Genomic DNA, 22,114 nt, shown 5'->3' on the forward strand with positions numbered 1-22,114 from the left:
ATATTTTGAAGTGTGCTAAGCTACTAGTGTGTGATTTTCCAAGGAAAGAACTGTTCAGAAGTAAAGCAAGTAGGCCACTAATACCTGTGCTGAGGTTCTAATGACATTGATGATTACATTAAGTACTGCATGTTCTGATTTTTTAAAGCTATGGTAAAGAAATATATTGTAAAAATCTGTGGTTCTTCTAAGGTTTTGATACATTTCCCATACCTTATCCCTTGTGCACAATAAAAGTGGTAGCTGCTTCTTGGACTTGTTCCATCTCAGCATCTTCTTTCTTGTTTTAAATGTTCTTTATCAAAAAGTACAGTGTACATTCACTATTACTTACAATGCTCCCTGAAAGGAAACCTCAGAAGAGTGGAATTGCTAACCTGCCTTTGATGAAAGAAGACTCAACAACTTTGTTACCTGAACCAGGTTCTCAAAAAACCTGAGAGATGAGTTAAAGGTCACCACTCCTCATAATTGCTTCTTCTAATGAATGTTGACTTTTTTTACCTTTATTCCTTTCTGTAACAGTATAAATCCTGTCTTGCTTTTGGAAGAATGGAGAGGGGAGGAACTTTGGGTTTTTTCTTCCATTTTTTCCAACATTTTAAAGGTTTGCTTTTATTTGTTAGTAGACAGGTGAGAACTGATGCATGTTTAGACAGAAGTGACCTCTAGTTTCCCTCAGGGTACTCAAAACTGTACTCCATCTGGGGACTGGAGATGTACAACCAAATGTCCTGAGTTTATTGGAATTTCTCTAGTGATAATGTTGTCAGCTTACAGAAAATGCTAAGGCTACAAAAAGCAACTGAGTAGGAGTGGAAAGAGCATCCGCTATTTCTGAACATATCTGAACCTAATGGTAGTTTTTGACTCTTCCAGAATGTTTTCCTTCCTTTTTACTACTCTGTAAAACTGTATTTAGTTGTTAAAAATTTGTTCAGGAGAATTGAACATTGAACATCTTTCTAGTGAAGCAGAACCAGGTGTTATTTGTATTGCTGCTAGTTACACTTAGATTCTATGATACTTTATTGCAATGAATAAATATAACTTGCAGTGACTTAAACTTGGGAAGATAACTTGACATTCATGTGTAAATTTAATGTAGGAAGAGACTGTATTGGATAAACATTTCAGCTAAGGTGGATCCTGAAATGAGAATAAAAATGGCTAAGAAAAATAACTTCCTCCTACCTATCTTTTACAATCTGGCATATCTAAGAATGAAAGTATGGACCTTGATGTTTGCAGTGGATTCAGAAGCTACAGTGCATTGCATGCTATCAAATATCCTGATGGAACATCGCACTACTGTGTTACTGTGGGTTAGCTGTACCTTGACTACAGGGCAAGAACTGTCTTCGTTATCTGAGTCCTTAGGGAACTGGCTTAATTACCCAATATGGTTTTCTTATCTGAGGCCATGACCCTGCAGAGAACAATGGTATCCCCCAAAAGAGGAAGTTTTTAGTTAGGACAAAATACCAGAGCATCAAAGGGTAGGTGACGGCTTTAACTTACATTCTTGTTTAACAGCTTATTCCTGAAACTACCCCTGGGGATTTTTTTTAAATCAGTCTTGTTTGGTTCTGTCTACTTCAGTTGAACTCAGAAGCTCAAAAACTTACTGAATGCTCCATGTTTTGGGGCTGGTATGTAAAAATAAAGTTGAGCACTCCTTGAAATTGAGAAAAGAACAGAATTAACTGGAAAATTAGAAGGCCTGATGAAAAGACAGCAGTGAAGTTCACGACTGGATTTTGGGGCAGAGTTCATATGCAGGTTTTTCCTAGCTGCTTATGTAATTCTAGTATGGCATCTTGCTTGTATAGATACCCTGTAGCTCTCTAAATTGCAGAAATTATATGCCTCTTCAGGGCATGCAGTTCCTATACTGGATCTTGTTCAGTGACTGAATTAGGGCTGGAGACTGGGTGTGTGTTTTGGTTTTTTATTTTGTTTTACAAGTGTTGAACTGAGCTTCTGAAGGCCAGTGGAATTTAGGTGGGTGTGGAGGGTGTAATGATGACAAAACCCCCAAACCAAACAAAGAAACACACCCCCACAGCAAACATGTCTGGAATTAAAAGCAATAAAAGGTTCTCTCACAGCAAAAGTTAATATCTAATGTGGATTTTTCTTAAAGCTGATTCACTACATGATCCACTTACCTGGCACTTCAGTTGAAATTTCCCATTTCTGTGCTTAATAATGTGTTGTTATTATTCTGTGTGTGTTTTATCTGATGTAGTGCAGCCTCAATAAGAGAGCATTTAGGTGATCAGGGAAAAACAATAAATGGCTATTTCCATCAAACAGTAGGGTAAAATAGCCTTCAGTTCCCTTTTCTTAAAAATTGATTTGTAAAACTTTAGATGTATTACATGTGGGACTCTGTTGTCTGCTGACTGCAACAAAAGAGATGTGTTATAACCACTGTTTGCTTTTTGCATTACAAGTTTTATGTTTTGAGGGAGACACAATGCAGCACACTTCCTGTTGAAAATAAAATGTTAGAACAGTATGAAATGTAGAGGACATTTGCATATTATTATGCTTTGCAGTGTGTTATCAACATTAATCTGGTAAAGCAGTGTACCAGCTACTAAGAAAAATTAGCTTTATCCCAGCCAAAATCAGGACACATTGGTATAAAATCAGTTACCTAAAAGGAATTAAAAGACCAGAAAATGAAGGTAACTTGATGTAAAATGCATTAAATGCTTTTCCTTTTCTAAACACAACTTCTGGGTTATATTCTGGTTTCTTTTAGATTGTTCCTGAAAGAGCAATCTGCTTATATAAAACAAAATACTGAGGGTATGTATAATGTGTCCAAATGCATTCTTACTGTGAACAAATTGGGATTTTATGTGCTTCTGTAAGCTACTATAATAGTGAATAAAAGTTTAGAAAATTCTAGGGCTTCTCTTAGCTCATTACCAAGTTTGTAATAAGAAAAATAATTTTTCAGACACAGGCTTCATGTCCTATTGATCGCAGACCATTTCAAGCAGTGTGCAGGCTGGATGCACTGGATAAGCAGATAAAGGTATGTTCCAGACTTATTTTCTTAAATAACTCCCCTTGTAGGAATGTCCAAGTTCCTTTCATGCAGCCTTTCATTCATATAAAATGAAATGTATTGTATTAAATAAGCTTTCTTAACAAAGTAATTGCTGTTTCAATGTTTCTATTACATATTTGAAGCTAGGAATTATTCTTAATTATTTTTTCAGAGCAAGTATTTTACCATAGTAATAATAATCATAAAGCTGCTGTTGCTACTTTGTAGTATCTCTGAGCATTCATGATATATCCAAGAATAGAAGTATAGTAATTGGTCTCAAAGTGTTTTTTAAACTAGGTTTTGTAAACAACTGCTATACCAATTATCCTGCAATACTGCCTTTTTTTTTTAGCTGAGGTGAATCTTCTGGGTTCACAGCCTCCAGTTCCCTGACAAAAAAGCAAGAGGATCAATTTATGTTAAATGTTGTTCAACCAAAATCTAAATCTTTTTCAGTTCTGAATTCTTCTTAAAAATACTGATAAGGAGAGTAGTTTATCAAGTAGGGAAAAACCTCTTCTGATAGTTGATCTTGAAAATGCATATAGAAAGATGCTGGTAATTCCATGTACAATTTGAAAATTTTGTGATGAAATTATGCTTATAAGTAGTTCATAAGCTGCTGATCTTGCACTTTGTGACATTTAGAAAACAGGCTTTCACTACTCATTTCTTGTACTTCTGGAGGCCCAGGAGTCACCTGCAAAGGAGCCATGCTGGCAACTAGAGATGCTTCCTTCTCATAGGAAACTGTGCTTGTGTATTTTGTCTTCTTTATTTCTGAAGAATCAAGGAATTAGTTGAAATGGGATAAACTGAAGTTTACATTTGGAAAAGTGTAAAGGCTGTATCAAAATATCGTTTGAAAGATTGTCTGTTCACAGAATTGCAGTGTAAACAGGTGGGCAGAGAAAAATGTCCTTCCCTGAAAAAGAGCCACTGGAGCTGTAGGAATAGGTGGAATGTGTACCAAGATATACAGACACAGTGGTCAGCATCATCCATGGTGCTGTCAGGAGACTGGCAGCTTTCTCTTTGTGATATTCACAATTAGCATGCTAATATGTTAAGGGTTTGCATAAAAAGCCAGATTTTGGGGATGAGGAAATACAAAATTTCTAATGCAAACAATTGCAGTGGAGCCATTGAAGCAACTTCACAGTGTGAAATAAAAGTTGCATTGCTCTCAGTGTTTTTGAGATGTGAAAAAAACCTTGGTCATTTTACTCTAGAAAAAAATTGTGTGTGTTTGAATTATGAGGAAGCATATTAATTTGAGTGGTAGTTCAGCATTTTCCCAAGGTGAACCTTGTGTATTCTGAATAACCAACTTAGTTTTAAAAAACTTAGCTTATAGATTCTTAATGGAAACTAGTGCATAGCTCTGAGACACTTGCCATGGCAGTTGGAATGTTCAGGGCTTTTTTGTCCTGTGGTATGCATCTCAGGCATTGTCAATAGCGTATCAAGGTGTGGGTTTTTCTATTTTATGGGGGAAAAAAAAAGATATCTCCAAACTGTGAAGTCAGTGTCATGTCTACTTCAAAAGAAGTAAGATTTGAAATATTTTCTAGTCCTTCTGTTTAATTTCTGTACAGACCTGAAGAGACTTTGTATGAATTTAAAGCCCAAGTGTCATGACATTCTAGATTGGGTTGATTCTATTTTACAACACAGGTTCAGGTTACAAAACAACTAAGGAGGAAGGAGGAAGAGGAAAACTGTGCCTGCAATAAGGAAACTTACAGCCATGTGAAGATGAGAAGTTTTGTGAGGTTGGTCAGCCGTGTAATTTCAAGCGTTTGAATTGGAATATTCAAAAGAAATAAAATCAATTGGTTTAACATATACAGCCTGAAAATTTTGTAAAATTATTTTTATTTTAAAATATGTTCATTTTCATGAGTGGTAGTTTAATTTTACTTTTATCATTGCTGTAATTCCCACTTAAATAGTTAAAATAGCAGGGAAGAAGTAAAGGGTAAAGAAGTATTTCTTGCATTGATCTCTGTAAAAGTTGCATTTTTTTAGCAATTCTGAAAAATTTTACATTCCTTTGAAGTATGGCTACATGAAATTCTAACAATATAAATATTTTTGTTTGTTTCTCTAAACAAACATCCACTTTTCTTGCATATTATCATAAGCACTGGTGATGTTCCTCTTCTGTAAAACATAGTTGTAGACAAGAACTGATTTTATTCTAGTAAGCTTGAGAGGGAACATTTCTGTTGTTATATGGAAATAACTTTTCTGTTTTAGTAAACCTTATCTTGTAACATTTGCTGCATTGTATAAAGGGAAGCTGAGGATTACACAGATGAATTTTGCTAAATAGTGCTTATCTAAAGTCAGTGTTTATTGGAATGTATGAAAAATACAGAGTTCTTGAAGTTTAATGTGAAGCAGACTTCATTGCAGCAAAGATAACTGGAGGTAAATGACCTTTTTTAACTCATAAGAAAATAAGATTCACCATTCTGAATCAACACTGACTGATATTCTTAAAAGGAAGCGGGTTATAACATCTTTCACATGTTGCCATGAAATCAAACAAAACTGAGCATTCTGATTTAATACCTGATATTAACTTTTGTGTAAATTGGTTTTCTTTTTTTTTCTAAGCTGTTTGAAGCACTATGGCTTTTGAAATACAAAAGATGATATTCATGATACAAGCTCAGATTTTAATAGCAGTTAGAACTTGATTTATGTGCAAAAAATAAAATTACCTTCAAATAGGAGAGGATTTTGTTTGGATGCCTAGAAACTGCTTTTTTAATGTCTTTTTTTGGTCTTGCAGAAGAGCTGTATGTCCAGACAGAGGGCCAGTAACAATAAAATTAAGCAGAATTGTGAAGAAAAAGTACAGTAAGTTGGTATTTGCCAGAATTGCTGTGTTTTATTAAGGAACTCTAGAATATCTTTCTTGATGACCCAATTTAATTTTTTAAAATTGCTTACATTTGTATATAAAACTCAAATTCCAAGTAGTAGAAATGTGGAACTTCTAGAGCAGAATTGCAGTATGTGAAACTCCTGTTTTTATATTACTGGAAAACTGCCTCTTCAATTTCAGTCACAACTCTAATGGATGTGGTTTCAGCCTCAAGTAATTTTCTGAATCAGGCAGCTGCGGAACTGCTAATGACTAGCTTTTATTCACAGAAGGTTTTTTTGGTGAGAGTTCAAACACAAGCAACATTTAGCTGTGTTTTGAGATTGTTGTTCTGAGGGGCTTATTCAATAAAAGTTGTTTGATAAGTCTGTTCATAACTTAAGAAATGAAGAAAATAACTGAAGAGGTAAAAACTGCTTGGTATCTAAAAAGCTATTGTAGAGGTGTGTGCATTTTCATTTTAATCAGTTGTATGTAAACATTGTAAATGCACTTAAGATACACATTTTATTAACCTCCCATTGCATTAATGATTTTGATGAACAATCAAGAATATGTTAAAGTTAAGATCAAAGTTTTGTTCCTTGTTCCACAGGTAATATTTTGCATGACAAACAAAACAAGAACGCTTTCTCTGTGAAGATAAACAAGGTTGGTTCTGAAAAGGAAACATTTGTAAATGCTTTCTTTTATTAGAGCATTTTTTAAGACTGCCTTCCTGCCTTTTTTTGAGGTTAACTTCTATTTGTTAATTTTGGTATGATTAAAACTTTTTTATTTTGTCTCTTTTTGTCTTGAAGTAGTTAGAATATAGTGCCAGGTTATTAAAATATAGTGCCAGTAATTAGAATATAGTGCCATGAGCTTCTTTCTCAGATTAAAATTAGTTTTGTGGTGGTAAATATTTTCATTTAGGTTAGGCTATTACATTATAAGGTCCTGAACCCGGTTTTCATCCATCTCCTTTCATCCAAGGGAAGATGGTTTCATCTTCCTTAGGGAAGCTTTTAGCCAAGCACCATTATATGAAAGTTTTCATTATTTTCAATTATATAGATGTAATCAACCAAGTAATTTATGTGAATCTGACATAGACATTATGGTTTGCATCAAATTGGGATTTTTTTAAAATGTGACATTTCTGTCAAGAAGGCTTCTGTTTCCAGGTTTCTTGTTTATAGATCTTGGCCTATAAATACAGGATCACCAGATGCCAGATTTATAAGGAGCTGTAAAGGCTCTCGTTTGATTTCTACCATCCCTCCTTTCAAAAATACTTTGTGTCTCTGAGACACAAGTTTTTGATCAGTGCTTTCTTACTCATAGTTGTACCTGTAAATGAATGTGCAAGAAAAAGTTTTAGGCCATAAATTTAATTCTGCAGTGTAAATGCCATCATTTGCCATCATTCTATCTTACCTGAAGTTTGAATATTTGGAGGAAAAGCTTTGTTCAAGTCCCTGTTCTGGCTACTGCTTTGTTTCATGTAGTGTGGGGCACATCCTGTGTATTTTCAGCAGCCGATGGCCTGAATTGTAACTTCTGTTGGGTGCTCATTACACCATAGTTGTCAGGGATATTGTTAGCTCCAGTTTGCCCCTGCTCAGTCAGGTATTTGGAAATTTGGGTTCTGTTGCCCTGTAAACTTAAAGTACATATGACCGCATTGAGGGGGTTTTGAACTGGAAAGATAGGGTTCAACAGTAGATCAGCCACTAATGTGACTTCATGGCTGGGGAATGCTTTCATTTTTAGTTTTACTGATTTATGGTGAAGTGTTTAATAGCATTAATGTCTCAATTAGTACCTGTAGCAAAAAAAAAGGTGCATAAACAAAATAGAACCATTAAAAACTTCAGGAGGAAGCACAGGACTCAATTATCCAAGAAATGTTCAAAATTTAGAAGCAAGCCATGGTGTACTAGCAACTACTTCATAAGGATATTTGTGGAACATCTGGATAGCTCTTTTAATTGGAGGAAGAAAGGTTAATATTAAAAAATTATATTATTCTTGAAATAAAACTTAAACCCAACAGTTTTTTAGGTGAAACTTACAATTTTTGCACTGATAAAATAGGGCATTTTCCCTGCAGAAGCAGCTCCGTGTGCCAAAGTTTGATGGAGCATATGGATAATTTCTGCATATTGAGACATGTACTCTTATACATCCCACTCCAAAGTTTATTCTTCATTTTTCTGAATTAAAATTATGGGAGTATTCTATATTCCTGTTCTAAAATACCAGCCCTAGGCAATGAACAGGAAAGTTTTAGTCAGATTTGAGGTGGTAAGAGCCCTTTAGGTGCTGTGACAAACATGGATCAGTGTAGGTATATATTAGTGTGGGAAGAGTATCTGGAGGACTGTTGATGGTTTGTTGTTGGGGTTTGGTTTTTCCCCTGCAGGCAGTGCAGTGCCCAGCAGCAGAGCTCCCTGCAAATGGCAGCAGCACACAGCGCATGGCTGGGCCTTGTTAGCAACATAACTTGGTGGTGGTGCTGGTATCTTTTGAAACACAAAGTGGGTTCTGAGTGTCGTGCCTCTGTATGAGGGCTCAGTAACTAGACACACTAGACAATCTTCATATTCCATATCCTACCTGAGAGTAAAGGAGAATCCCAGCTATCCTCGTTAGGTTTTCTTGTTATTTGAAACAAAATATTTGGTGAATTGCTGTGAAGGTGCTTGAGCTGTACTTACTGTGGTGCATTAGGTAGCAGAATTGTGAAATAGTGAAGATCAGGGTTGTTTATTCATAATGTCTGTGTGGAGCATGAAAGATTTTGCTTTATATAAAATATGAAGTTTATCTGCAAAGAGCAGTTGTTGAAAACTTAGAGACTGAATAGAGAAAATATGTTTGCTGTAACTGCAAATATCTACATATACCTATGGGACTATTATGGTGTCTGCTTTTTATGAACTAAAGTCTTGCTGACCTAATTTAATTTCAGTGTACCTTCATGTATTTTGTGTTAATGATTTTATTTTGGGTGTCTTTAATTCATAATTTATTTTTTGTGTAGCCCAGAAGACAGACCTGCTGGAATGAGCGCATGAGAACTAATTTCTTCAGCACACTTCTGGCTGGTGGTAGCAGTGAAGAATCCTTTTTTAGCTGTAGAAATGACTGGTTAGTGTGTACTAGTGCTTCATATAAATTGATGGGTAACTGTATTGTGGATTCTTAACTTCCTTCTGCTCCTACCTGTATATATACAGCCTTGAAATCTTTTGAAGATTGGCAGAGTATTTATTCATTGATAAAGAGCAGTTAAAGGACAAACACAAATATTTTAATCTGAGTACTGTTAAGGGCACACCCCAATTTCTGTCATGTGCTCAGCATCAGAAGCACACACTTGAGTATTTTAATCTCATTGAGTTCACAAGAGTTTTAATTTTAGTTCATGTTTAATTCCTTGCTGATTTGAAGCCTTGGATAGGAAAGGCTTAGCCCTGTTACTATAACAGCAGTTACCAAAAAAGTTAATGGTAAATATCCTGGTTTGTATCAGAAACAATCTTCTTTGTTGTTGTTCTTTGATTCCAAGAGGAATACTTTAAACATCCATGAAGCAATTTTGCATTAAGCAAAATACTTAATTAAGCCTTTAACTGAAGGATGGGTGTATAAATAAATTGTTCAAAATAAATTGTGAATAAATGGAAGAAAAAGAACAGTCTAAAAGAATGTTATTTGAATAATATGGCCTAATTAAAAAAAAAAAAAGTACTGTGTATGTTTTTGACAGTCTGTAGAAGATTAACTTTGCCATGCATGCAACAGAATTAATTAGTCAAGGATGCAAAGTTTCTCCATCCTTCAACTTTCCAACAGACACATTTCATCTCCTGTTTTCCATTCCATCTGCTTTATTTGTTTAGGACTTCTTTTGTGTTTGCTGAGACTGTGTTTTTCCTCTAAGCAATAACCAATGCGGAGTTTAATGATGACTGTTGAAAGTTCTAATACAGTTAAATTAAAGTAATTGGTAGGAGTAGTTACTGAAATAGTAAATTATCATAGTGCAAAGTTACTTTTTATAACTTCTTGTATGAAATTTGTCTTTCAGTACAGAATTCACAGAAGTCAATTCAGGGATCAGACAGAAGAGACAAGAACTGGAATTGTCCTGTTCATCTCTGGTTGCTAGAGTTGAAAGGTCTGTGTTTTGGATTCGTAGTGGATCTTCATACTTCAAGTTTGGAGTTTGATTAATTCAAATTGGTCTTTAAATAGAATATTATTTTCATGAGACTATGTTTGCATTTAACTTGTTAATTTTTTGTGTATTTGCTGCTTGGTGATTTTATGTCAATAGATTCTTTTTTGTATGTCTTAATACTTTTTTGGTACTTGTGACAAGCACAGTAACTCCACTGACTTGTGCCTCTTAATATGTCTCCTTTTCACAGAAATGTGAGTTTGAATATGTATTCTATTTGGAAGCTAATATTCAATGAGCTTTTAAAATTATTTCTGTCCCTAGATATCAGACTATGCTTGCTTTAATATCAATCTGATTCTGATTCCTCACAGCACCCTGTACACTACTTTCATGGGTTGGTTCTATCACTTTTTCTGTAATCATTTATAAAAAAATCCTGTTCGCATCTAAAAAGAGCTAACAGGAGTTGTATCAAGTGAAATAGAGAACGTAAAGTAATTCTATGGGTTTTTTTGTCAGAGAGCAGATGTGTGTTAAAGCATGCCCTAAGGATATTTTTTGTGACTATAAAGCAGAACCATAAAAATAACTGATTTTAAAATAACACAATAAGAAATTGGTTCTATGATCTTAATTTCATTACATATCTCTTTGCTCTTTTTGGTATTTAAAAATAGATTAAAGTTAAAATTGCAAGTGAAGAGTTTTTAAATTATAATTAAAAATTGCACCTAAGATTGAAATAATAAATTTATTACATTTGCATTTTCTTAGAAGTTTCATTCCAACTCAGCGATAATGCAAAAATTGTAGATCTCTAACTAAACTCTGTTTTTGCCCAAGCTTTTCTGAGGGAGTCTGAATAAATATATATTTTTTTGTTTGTATGAAGGAAAAAATAAAAGGAATATTTTCTAAATTCTCATGTAGACAATTTCTCCTTTTTCTGCAGGAAAGGTTGCTGTTCTGCTGAAGTACTAAATCAGCACTCATTCCCTTATTTCCAGTGCTATAACCTACTACTTTGGACTGGGCTATTGCTGTTCTATGTTTGACTTTAAAGAAAGCCAGATGTATATTGCTTTAACGTAACATACCTTGTTCAAACCGTTTTAATAGATTAGGCAGTAAAATAAATCTGAAATTAAATATAACAAGGAAAGTTTTGTTCACTGCCAGCTTGGTGTTTCTCTCCAGCTCTGATGAAGTTAAAAGGATTGTAGTTGCCTAATGTGTTTTGGTTTTGTGCATTGTTTCCAAGACCTGCTGCAAACAGCTAAAACAACTTAAGTCACTGCTTTTGCTTTTACTTTGCAGTGCTCCTTTAATATCTTGCGGAATTGAAGCTGAGACCTGTCTTCTCACTTCTTCTGCAGTGGCTGGAAGAGTTCTTCCAACAAATATCAGGCCTTTGGAAAACTTTGGTAAACTTTTTTTTTGTAAGTTTTCTTTATAGCTCATGTGGAGTACTGTTAAAATATGATTATCAGAAATCAAACAGAGTTAGTTACACTTAATGGGGAAAAAAAAATCTGTTTTGATGCAGTTTGGTACTATTTCAAAGTCAGCTACCTAATTTCTGAATTTGGAGTACAGAACATAAATCATCCACCCCAAAGCCGGTATAACTTATTCATTTGAAGATTAAATTAATAAGTATTTATGTAACTTCATTCCCTTTCTAATTGCAACATTTCATTTCGTGCTCTTCTTTCGTCATTTCCTATTGTTCGAGGATAAATCTTATTTTGATGCATAATGAATGGCATATTTCAGAGGTATATTGTGCAGTGTGAGGAACAAACCTTTCTAGCAGAGAAGAACATTAGTCAGGAAGCAGTGAAGTGTATGGATCTCTTTCAGTTTGCCTACAAGCTCTACTGGGCAAAACCTTGCAAAAGTGCTGGAGCTCCATGGTCTGTCAGGAAAGCAGCAGAAGACAAGACATGGAAGGAATTGCCTTCCTCCAGTTACTTTAACAGCCTCTGTCTCCATGCTCAGCAAGAATGTAGTTTCTCTTCCAAAAAGCTGCACAAGTTCAAAGAAGTGAAAACAAAGGAGTTGTCTTTTATAAGGCTTGAGTTAATACCTTCTTTGAATTGGGAATCACACCACTTTCACTTGTCTAGTAGGCAGATAGGACAGATTTGAGAGAGTCTCTTGGCTTATGAAAACTGTGTGGAAATAAATTACTGGAAGGAATTAAGTAGTAGAAGGATCATGAAAAAGTTGCATTCATATTCTTTATTCTTTTTAAAGGTATGTGTTTCACCTCCACATTTCCCAGTGAAAAATGAATAGGTTGCTTCCTTAGGTCTCTGATGTTTGGCAGTGCATTGTAGCTGATCCTTAACCATTTTGCTTCTAGTAATATACATGTCAGCTCATACCTCTTGACTTCCCTGTCTACTTTTCCACTTCTATAGTCAAGCTTTTTTGTTAGGATATACCAGAAGAATTAAAAAATTATATTTAGAACAGAATCTTATCATTTGTCTTGATTAGAATTTTGATGATTGTAACTGTGGACAAAGATTGAATTATAAGATTAGTGCCAACATACTACAGTGTTTTAAGATTCAGAGTTTTAAGTCATCTTCACATTTTATTTAAATACTTTCTATTGATAAGGAGCATGCAGGAAGTAAGAGTCTTAAAATTTCCTAGTAAAACAAGGGGATGGTGGACATGAAGATGTCCCTTGAGGATTTTAGTCACATTCTGTTGAGTGAGTGTTCCTACCCCATTTCATTTTTATATAGCATCTGAGTAAAAGGACAGCATGCATAAGCAAAAGGTAAAGACAAAGGCAAAGAGGAACCTAATCTGAATATTGTTAGAGATGCGCAGCCGTATATATATATATAAAAGGACACAGACTTTTTAAAAAGGTGAAGAAAAGGAGAATGAAGAAAATAAATGCATTTTAAAAAAGATGCAAACTGGTTCTTTCATTTCTTACTAAATTGTGCCTGAAACACCATAGCATAAGCATTTTTTATTTTCTTTTTACGCTTCTCTCAACTTTTGGTCTCACCTGAAGTATACAGTTTTGCAGCAGAGTAACAGCTGACACTGGCTTCCAGAGTTGTACAAGGAGGCATACAAATATCAATAATGACCATGTAACTATAGTGCCTGAATCATCCCTGTAGCTGCTGCAGTTTTAGTAGCCTGTTCCTGTTAAATAGTCTGTTTTACTAACTTGACCTGAAAATGCTTTAGTGAATCTACGAATACCACTAAGATTTATGCTGGCATTATGCAGTTTTTGTGTGATTAAAATATTTTTCAGTAAAGAGTTAGTGAGCTGAAATGCCTTTTATTTGGTCCAAGTCCAAATCCAAATCTTGTGAAGCTTTTCTGTTAAAATTTTACAAGTAGTAGGACATGCTAAAAAAGGGTTTGTGCTTCACATGTAGATTTTGAATGTGCTAGAAAAATAACTCGCCTTTTAATTCTGTCCAGATTCCCACATTCCACTGGTATTCTGCTGGAGTTTTTTTTTTTATTGTTGCAAGATGATTTCTTCTCCCTTGAAGAAAATAATCACAGATATTAAAATTTGAAATGCCATGTAACATCTGACTTGATTTCCTGGCTATTGTAATAGGTTTGAAGACATAATTAGTCTGAGACAGCCACCTGTTGCTGAGTAAGTGCTGCTTAACCTCTGTAAAGTCACTTTGTAACAAAATGATTGGTGAGACTGTTAGAGTAGATACCCGAAATAGTGTCAGTCGCCTGAAATTCCTCTGGAAGTTCTTTACCATCATGTTATTTTCTTTTAAATACATGGAACCTTCTATACAGTTGATGTTGGTTTTCATTTTCTCAAGTGATTATTTGATCATTGGACATACAAAACCCAGAACCAGGCCTTTTTTTTTTTTCATGTTCAGGCAAATTATTGTGTTTGCAAGGAAGGTCAGAGGATGTGATTGTAGTCCTGTGCTTTTTTAAAAGCTAGCAAGGTGGTTATGGAATTAATTCTCTTGAAATTATTGATTGCATTTAATACAGTGATAGGTTTTTTTGGTTCTGCTAACAAAGTAGTAAGTGGTAGAAAGAGGCTTTTTTGCAGTTACTTAGTTTTCTTATTCCAATCTTACTTTTCTAAAATATGTTTGTGAATACATTAGCCAAATTTTTGCCGTAGCAGAAGCATGGGAAATAATGTGCAGAGTTAAAATCACATGTTTGTGATGTGAGAGATTTATTGCAAAATCTGTAGCAATTAATCTTTCTTAGTTTGCACTGTTCGTGTATGAAATTGAAGCCATGAAAGAATGCATTTTAGCACCACATCCTTGATGCTTCCTGAAATCTACACAAAGTGTGAAACAAATTAATGGACATCCCAAGAAATTAATTTAGTTCTGAAGTATTACATTCAAGTATATTTTCTTAATTATCATTAATCTTTAATTCCTGAGCTGTCCACCAGAAGCTTTCATAGCTGACAGTGCAGTCTTCCCTGAGCAGTGAACTCTTAGCTTCCCTACCAATACTATTGTCGAATGGTAGATGGCATGAAATAAATTAGTGCAGTATCAACGCAAGAGCTGAGCTGCTTGCTAGGTGTGCCTTAGTCATTCTTTGGAGAGCTTTTGTTTTTTTAATGCACTGTAGGTGCTGCTGGCACCTTGGGTGTCTTGTGGCAGAGTTTAAGTTCAGTTTGCCCTATAACTGGTGAATAAGTCTGCACTGTCATTGCTGTATCTGATCAACTGCTGCACATGTGATCATCCACTGATGGCCACTGGAAGATGTCCCTTTCTCTAGTACTGTGCTTCATGTCAACAAGCCTGTGTTACAGTGACAGGAACTGCTATATACTAACACTGCTGTGTGGTTAATTCATTACTTTTCTAACAGCTTAAATGCTGGCTATCTTTGAGCAGCCATTTCAATAACAGTTTTACTGTGCATGCTATCACTGTCCATGTAGCCATGCCAGCACTGCTTCTAAACTGTGTGTTCAGATGTCTGATGTGTCACTCTACCTTGTTTCTGCTCTTTAAAACAACCGGTTTTCATTTAAAAAAGGAAAAAAACCTGTGCCAGTATTTCATACTAAGTATAATACATTGTATTATTTGAGGATATCTGTTATGCTGCAGAAGGCCCTTTTATGTTCTTAAATATGTTCAGATAAATGGTTATTATCAAATCTTAATGTCTTCTGTTTTTATTAGAATCTTTAGGCAAAGGATATGCTGTTGCATGTACCCAAGAAGGAGAAGAGAAAAAGGAAGCTTCTGGTTCATCTGGTACTAGAGGAAGTAGGAGGAAATCAGTTGCTACTACTCCTACAAGAAGGTCTGCACGAAACAGCAAAAACGAGGCTCTGACTCAGTCTCGGAGCTCCCCTCGATCAAGCAGTTCTGCTTGCAGTGCCCCTGAAAGCAATAACCCATCTCTGAATAAAACTCATTCAGAAGCAGAGAATGCTCCTCCAAAACGCAAGTCTAAAAGAGCAATTAAACAACAAACACCTGCAGTTAAAAAGAAACTGAGACGTTCTGCACGTTCTGAAAAATCACCCTGTGGCTCAGTGGAAGATGATGACATTGCTGAGCCTGAAGCAGTCTTAACTTTAGATAAGGACCACCAGTCAGATAATGAAAGCAATAATGCAAGCCTCCCACAGAAGAATAATGTAGAAACAGAATCTGCTAATGGATTGGAAAGCTGTAGTGAGCATGCAGAAATTGAGGAAACTACAGGAGAATGTGACAGAGATGAAGACACTTCAGGCAATGCAGATGTTAATTTTTCACTCCAGGAACTCCCATTACTAACTTTAGGAAATGAAAGTCAGGAATTTAAAGTAAAAGATGTTACTGAAAAAAATGCAGATCTTGAGAGTCAGGACAATTGTGAAAATACTCTTGAACAAGTGGAAACAGTAGCTAGTCCCAAAGATGATGTATGTGACCATGCAACTTCTGAAAAAGTAGATCAGACATCATGTAGTCCTCAAAAAGAATTAATGGAGAGCACAGAAACTTTGACAAAAGTAGATCAACCCATAGCTAGTCCAGAAAATGAATTGTTGGAACATTTGGAACCTCTGGGAAAAGATCAGCTATTGGAGAGTCCTGGAAGTGAATTCCCTGAGCATCCTGAAGCCATGAAAACAGATAATTCTGAGACTGAACTAAAACCAGTAGGAGACTGTGCAAATACAAAACCTGTTCAAGATGAAGAACGAGCTGCATTAATACACAGTATTTCTATGGACAGTACCTCAGAACAGCCCTCAAAAGAGAACACCATTTCAGAAAGTGAAGAGGGTGGAACTTCAGAGTCTCCACCAGTAAATGCTGAACACAAACATTTTGGTGAAGATAATAATGAAATGATACCAATGGACTGTGACTCATTTTGCAGTGACCAGAATGAACCTAAGATTGAGCAGTTAGTACCACCTGAGAGTACAGAGCAAGGAGAAGTGACCTCCTTACACTGTGACATGGGAAACTCTCTATCAGGTTCTGATGAAAAAGATGAAACTGTTCCTCAAGCAAGAGAGTCCCAGCCAGAAGTCAAAAAAGAGAAAAAGGCTCGAACTAGAAGATCTAGATTTCACTCTCCATCAACAACTTGGTCTCCTTCTGGGAGAGAGGGAAGGAAATCTCAATCACCATCCCCTAAAAGGGAGACAACTGGAGACAGGAGCTCACGATCACCCAAGAAGGTAGTTCTGAAAGAAGGAAGGCGATCCTTATCTTGTTCTCCAAAGAGAGACACACTCAAAGATGAGAAAAAACCACCATCTCGATCTCCCAAAAGGGAAACTGTCAGGGACAGCAGGAGATCATCTTCTCGATCACGAATTAAGGATTCATCTCCAAGGCGAAAATCTAGGTCTCGAAGCAGTGATAGAGATAATCAAAGAAGAGATCGTGACAGAGAAAGAAGAAATAGGAGGTGGTCTAGGTCACGGTCACGCTCTAGATCAAGATCACGATCTAGGACTAGAAATAAAGGTTCTTCATTCACTAGAAATGAGAGGGAAAGTCATTCACCTCGATGGAAAGACAGATGGGCAAATGACAGCTGGAGAAGTCCCAGAGGAAATGATCGATACAGGAGAAATGATCAAGAGAAACAGAATGAAAATCTTAAAAAAGAGAAGGACAATAATACAGAAAAAAGCAACGATGATCAGTGTTCTTCAGATAAGCAGAGGAATGATTGTCCAGACTGGGTAATGGAGAGGATAAACTCTGTTCCTGAAGCCAGGAACAGAGAGAGAGAGAAACCACACTGGGAGGAGAGCAGGCATGATAATGCAGGACAGTCTTGGAATAAAAACTTTGGTTCGGGTTGGATTCCGAATCGAGGGAGAGGTCAGCGTGGCCGAGGTGGCCGTGGCCGAAGTGGTTTTATGTATGGAGACCAGAGTGAAAGTCACTGGCAAAACAGAAAACCTGTCTCAGGGAACTCAGATGGTTCTGGGAACGAAGCTTCGAGGTTCACGGAACAGCAGCCATGCAAGCGTAAGAATGAACAAGAGTTTTCGTTCGATACACCTGCTGACAGGTCTGGGTGGACATCTGCATCCAGCTGGGCTGTGAGGAAGACTTTACCTGCTGATGTGCAGAATTATTATTCAAGAAGGGGACGCAATTCATCAAGCCCACAGTCTGGATGGGGAATGAGACAAGAAGAGGAGACACCTGAACAAGGTATTAATGGTTTTGATGCATAATAGCTTAGTCACATGCAATAGCTGAGCAAAATCCTGTCACATTGTCCTGTGATCTGATCTGCTGATAAGTTCTTTAAAAAATTACTTCGGGTGAATCCATACTCTTTTTGCAATATGGAGGGGTAAAGGTGGAATTTGGTGATTTCTTGTGTTTTGATGGCTTCTTGGTTTTGTGTGAAGCCCAAGTTCAAGTTTAAGGACTGCATCTGAAGAGTGCTGCTGAAGTAGATTGATTTGGCTGAAGAGAAAGCATATCTTCATAGTTACTTTTAGCATCTGCAAAACTTTAAAAAGGCTAATTTGTTTCAAGAATACATGAATTTGCCTGTGCAGACCCACATAGCAGATTTTAGAGATGACCAAGCAGCTTATTGATGTTTATCTTGCTCCTAGATAAGTATAGTCCTGTTTAAATGCTTTTAAAAAATCTAGGCTAATTTATAAATACAAAACCAATGCCTTTACTGTATTTCAGTTTTAAAATTCCTCCAAAATATATATAAGTCTAAATCAGTTTTGGAGGGGTTTTTATATCTAAAAGACAACTGCCCTGACAGAAATAAACTTTTTGGTAGAAAGTAAGTTAACTGAACTGTGGATGAGATTGATTCTGAGTAGTTAAGAAGTTATCCACAGATTACTAATGCCCTGATTAATAATCTTTAAAGATAGATGTGGATTGACTTCAAGAACTATGAAATCCATTTCTGAAGACACTGAAGACTTGCACTCTTGCACTCTCTCCTTGTTTTGCCTTTCATTTTTATGCATTTTCATGCCATATGCAAGCAGTTTTCTCCCTCTTGTGAGAGATAACTGCATCAGTGCTTTCCTAGTTTTGAGGCAACATTGTCACCCTTCTATCTGCTGCAGGGAAAACTTACCAAACCTGTAACTGAAAGCATTTTGTGATTCAGAGACTTTTTAATGTAGTTCAGGAGCAGTCATGCTGTTATTCACTTTTAGAAGCTGAGAATAGTACAACAATCTCTGATAACTGGATAAAACAGGCTAGGTTGCCATCATGACATGGTCCTCCAGGGCAACCTGCTTTTGCTGACCCTGTTTGAGCAGGGAGGCTGAAGCAGAGAGTCTCAGTAGGTCCCTTCCAACCTCAGTGATTCTGTTACCCATTATCTTTACAAATGAGGATTTGGGCTGACATGTAAGGCCATAGATTGCAATCCCTGTGAATTAGATGACAGGGTTCCTCAAGGAAGGGATTCTAAGGAAGGACATCTTAATTGCAGCATATCAATCATTTCTCTAAACCAAGTTATTGACTGCTGGAAGTCTTGGTGCTTGTGTCTAGATTTTAACTTTTTGGCTTCTGCTGAAGAGAAGATGGGATATCAAAGTAATTAATTTAAAAAGTGCTGCCTGCTACCCGAAGAGGTTATTTTTACTTCTGGGTTTTACTTGTTGTACCACGATGGGGTTTTTGAACAATTCTTTCTGAATATGAATATGTGTTAAATGGTTTGAGGATGACTTATTGCTCAGTGTGAGAAATCCCAGCAGAGTATTTCTGTAATTACCAGAAGTATACAGTGAGTGTGTGTCAATCAGCAGCAGAGACTTGCTGATGTGGTAATGTGTGACTAACCTTCTGCAATTGCAGAAGGTAAATTTACTGGGTAAATTATGTTGTCTTCCTGCTCTTTGAAAAATTGCAGTTTCTTTGTGATGAAATAATTTATTGGATTTGTTATGGGAACAAGTATAGAAAACAAATTCAAAATGCAGGCTTTCATAGTAACCTACACTTTTTAAACTTTGAAACTAGTGTTTGGTTTCATGGCATGTGTGGTGATTAGTGCTGTGCAATATCTTGAAAATACTCAGATCATAGAAAGATTTTGATAATCCATCCCTAATTAAGAGTTTACACACCTGGCTCCCATTTTGCTTTATGAAGTACAGAATTTCTACTTGATATACTGTCTGGTTTTTTGTTTTGGCAGATCCAAACCTCAAAGACCAAGGCAACCAGCAAAATGATGGTTCTCAGTTACCAATAAATATGATGCAACAACAAATGAATGTAATGCCACAAGTGAATGCACAGCACCAACCTGTGAATATCTTCCCGTATCCAGTGGGTGTCCATCCTCCCTTGATGAATATGCAACGAAATCCTTTCAACATCCACCCTCCAATGGCCATGCATCTCCCTCCTGGAGTGCCTCTCATACAGGTAGCTGCTCCCACAAATATTTCTCAGGGATTACCTCCGCCTCCACCTCCACCCCCACCATCTCAACAAGTCAACTACATTGCTTCACAGCAAGATGGAAAACAATTGCAGGTATGCTTTATCAGAAGCCATGGCAAGAGCAGTGGTGAAATAATACCAGTTAAGGATTCTTTATCTTGAATACCATACATTTATACTTGCAGTTTCTTTCTCTCTTGCCTGTTTTCTTCCACTCTGCACCAAATTTGAAGTGGAAGCCTCCATGAGCATATGGGTTGTAGCTTTTAAAAAATAACAACATACAGCATCATAACCAGGTTTCTGTGGTAATGAAACACTGAAAAATTTCATCAGTGTTGTCCATTATCTTTTTTATCTTAGAAGTGACCTGCTTCCAAAACTAAATCTTCCCCTTTCAAACCTGATTTTTAAGCATTTTAGGAAATGCTTGAATACCATTTCAGCAGCATGTAGGAAGTGATCTAAACTTCTGTGTTGCAGTTCTCATCCCATGGGGGGTCTATCAAGAGAGGAAAATTGCCAACTACTACATGGCACCCATTTCTTCCACACTTCCATTCTTCAGCTGTCACCATCTCAGTGGCTTCCCCACACACACATTTTTTATTCTGTTTAATCTTTTGAGCTTTTTAATTAATAATTTCTGAGGTCTCTTTGGTATTTTTTACTTCTGCCTTCTTACCCGATTTTCCTGGTTTTGCATGCCCTGTTTGAGACCTAACTCCCACTTTATTTCCAGTTTCAAAAAGACTCGGCCATGCTTAGGGCAGGTCAGACCGTCTTTTTATGACTCTCAAGATATCTTTAAAACAACTCTTATGTATGTGAGCTCCTCCTGTAGCTGGCTGTTTATATTAAGAGCTTTTGTATCAAGGAAAAGAATATGAACAACTTGGAGGAGAACCCATGGCCCTGCAAGAAGATGTAATACTGCATTTATGATAAGGGCTCTTCAGGAGTTGACCGGGGTTTGTGCTTTTCTTTTGCTGCTGCCTGTTTTAACCTAAACCACTTTTCCTTACATTCCAGGTTGAAAAAGTGAGCAAATGATTTCTAACCCTCTGTTTTCATGCATCACTTATAAAGATCTGAAGTGAACTGTAAATGGCCTACATTATTCTCTCTTTTCACTGCTGTCATCTGTTTATAGTAATTAACTTACAACAAGGAGAGTTGCGTGCTTGGGAAATACTGAGTGGGGTTACAGGCCATGTGAAATAACTTAATACACTGCAAAGTAAACCAGCAAGGTACTGCTGGAACTAAAATGCTGGTAGATTGCTTGTTGATTTAATTAATGCCTCCTGTCTTAATTAAAATATTTTCACAATTGGAAATCTAGTAGATTTAACCTCCAAAAATGTAAGTAGTTAGCACATAGGCTTCAAACCTCTGAAATGAGTATCTAGTGCAGCAATAAATAAATTCCAGTAAAGACTGTGTATTGCTGCAAAATGCAGCTTTACCTGTTGTAAAGCCCATGTTACACTTGTTGCTCTTACCTGCTTTTGTGGACTGGTGTCCAAGAACCTGAATGCTCTTGCAGCTGCTGCTGCTTTTTCTTTGAACTTTCATTCAACAACCCCTCAGTGATAGCACAATAGAAATGACTGAATACTGCAGGACACCCCCTGTCTTTCCTGTTGAAAGGAAAATGAAGACAGCACACTGGTGAGCGTTAGCATGCTGACTATAACAGCTCCATTTCTATGTCCTTTCCAAAGAGCTCAGATTCCTGTTTCATTATTTTCCATATGGATAAATGCAGATGTGTAAAGAGTAATGGTGATGACCTGCAAAAAAGCAGCGTTTAGTGTAGCCTGCCAGAAACATGTCAGGAGGATGTTCTTGGCTTTTGCTAAAAATGGCCTCTATCTGAAGTCGGAGAGCTACTTAATTTCTCAGTTCCAAAGTATGTACAGTGCCTTTTGGTGATGTTTGGAAATGGCCAGAAAATGGCTTTTCCTGAAAAACAGATCCTTCAGCTAGTGTTTCATCTCTTGCCTATGTATTTATATTTGCAAGTTCAAGCT

The 22,114-nt window shown here is 36.4% G+C and overlaps 1 protein-coding gene across 1 annotated transcript in view; it reads left to right on the top strand.

The window, feature by feature from the left end:
* SCAF11 (SR-related CTD associated factor 11) overlaps positions 1-22,114 on the top strand; it is a 47,348-nt gene that overhangs the window by 20,729 nt on the left and 4,505 nt on the right. Inside the window, exons 3-11 of the mRNA XM_066550710.1 lie at positions 2,975-3,052; positions 4,748-4,845; positions 5,874-5,941; positions 6,565-6,620; positions 8,998-9,104; positions 10,048-10,137; positions 11,461-11,567; positions 15,342-17,840; positions 19,828-20,171. Coding sequence (XP_066406807.1) covers positions 2,975-3,052; positions 4,748-4,845; positions 5,874-5,941; positions 6,565-6,620; positions 8,998-9,104; positions 10,048-10,137; positions 11,461-11,567; positions 15,342-17,840; positions 19,828-20,171 — 3,447 coding nt within the window. The remainder of the gene's footprint in view (positions 1-2,974; positions 3,053-4,747; positions 4,846-5,873; positions 5,942-6,564; positions 6,621-8,997; positions 9,105-10,047; positions 10,138-11,460; positions 11,568-15,341; positions 17,841-19,827; positions 20,172-22,114) is intronic.

Source organism: Molothrus aeneus, chromosome 5 (assembly GCF_037042795.1).
Source record: "Molothrus aeneus isolate 106 chromosome 5, BPBGC_Maene_1.0, whole genome shotgun sequence".
NCBI lineage: Eukaryota > Metazoa > Chordata > Aves > Passeriformes > Icteridae > Molothrus > Molothrus aeneus.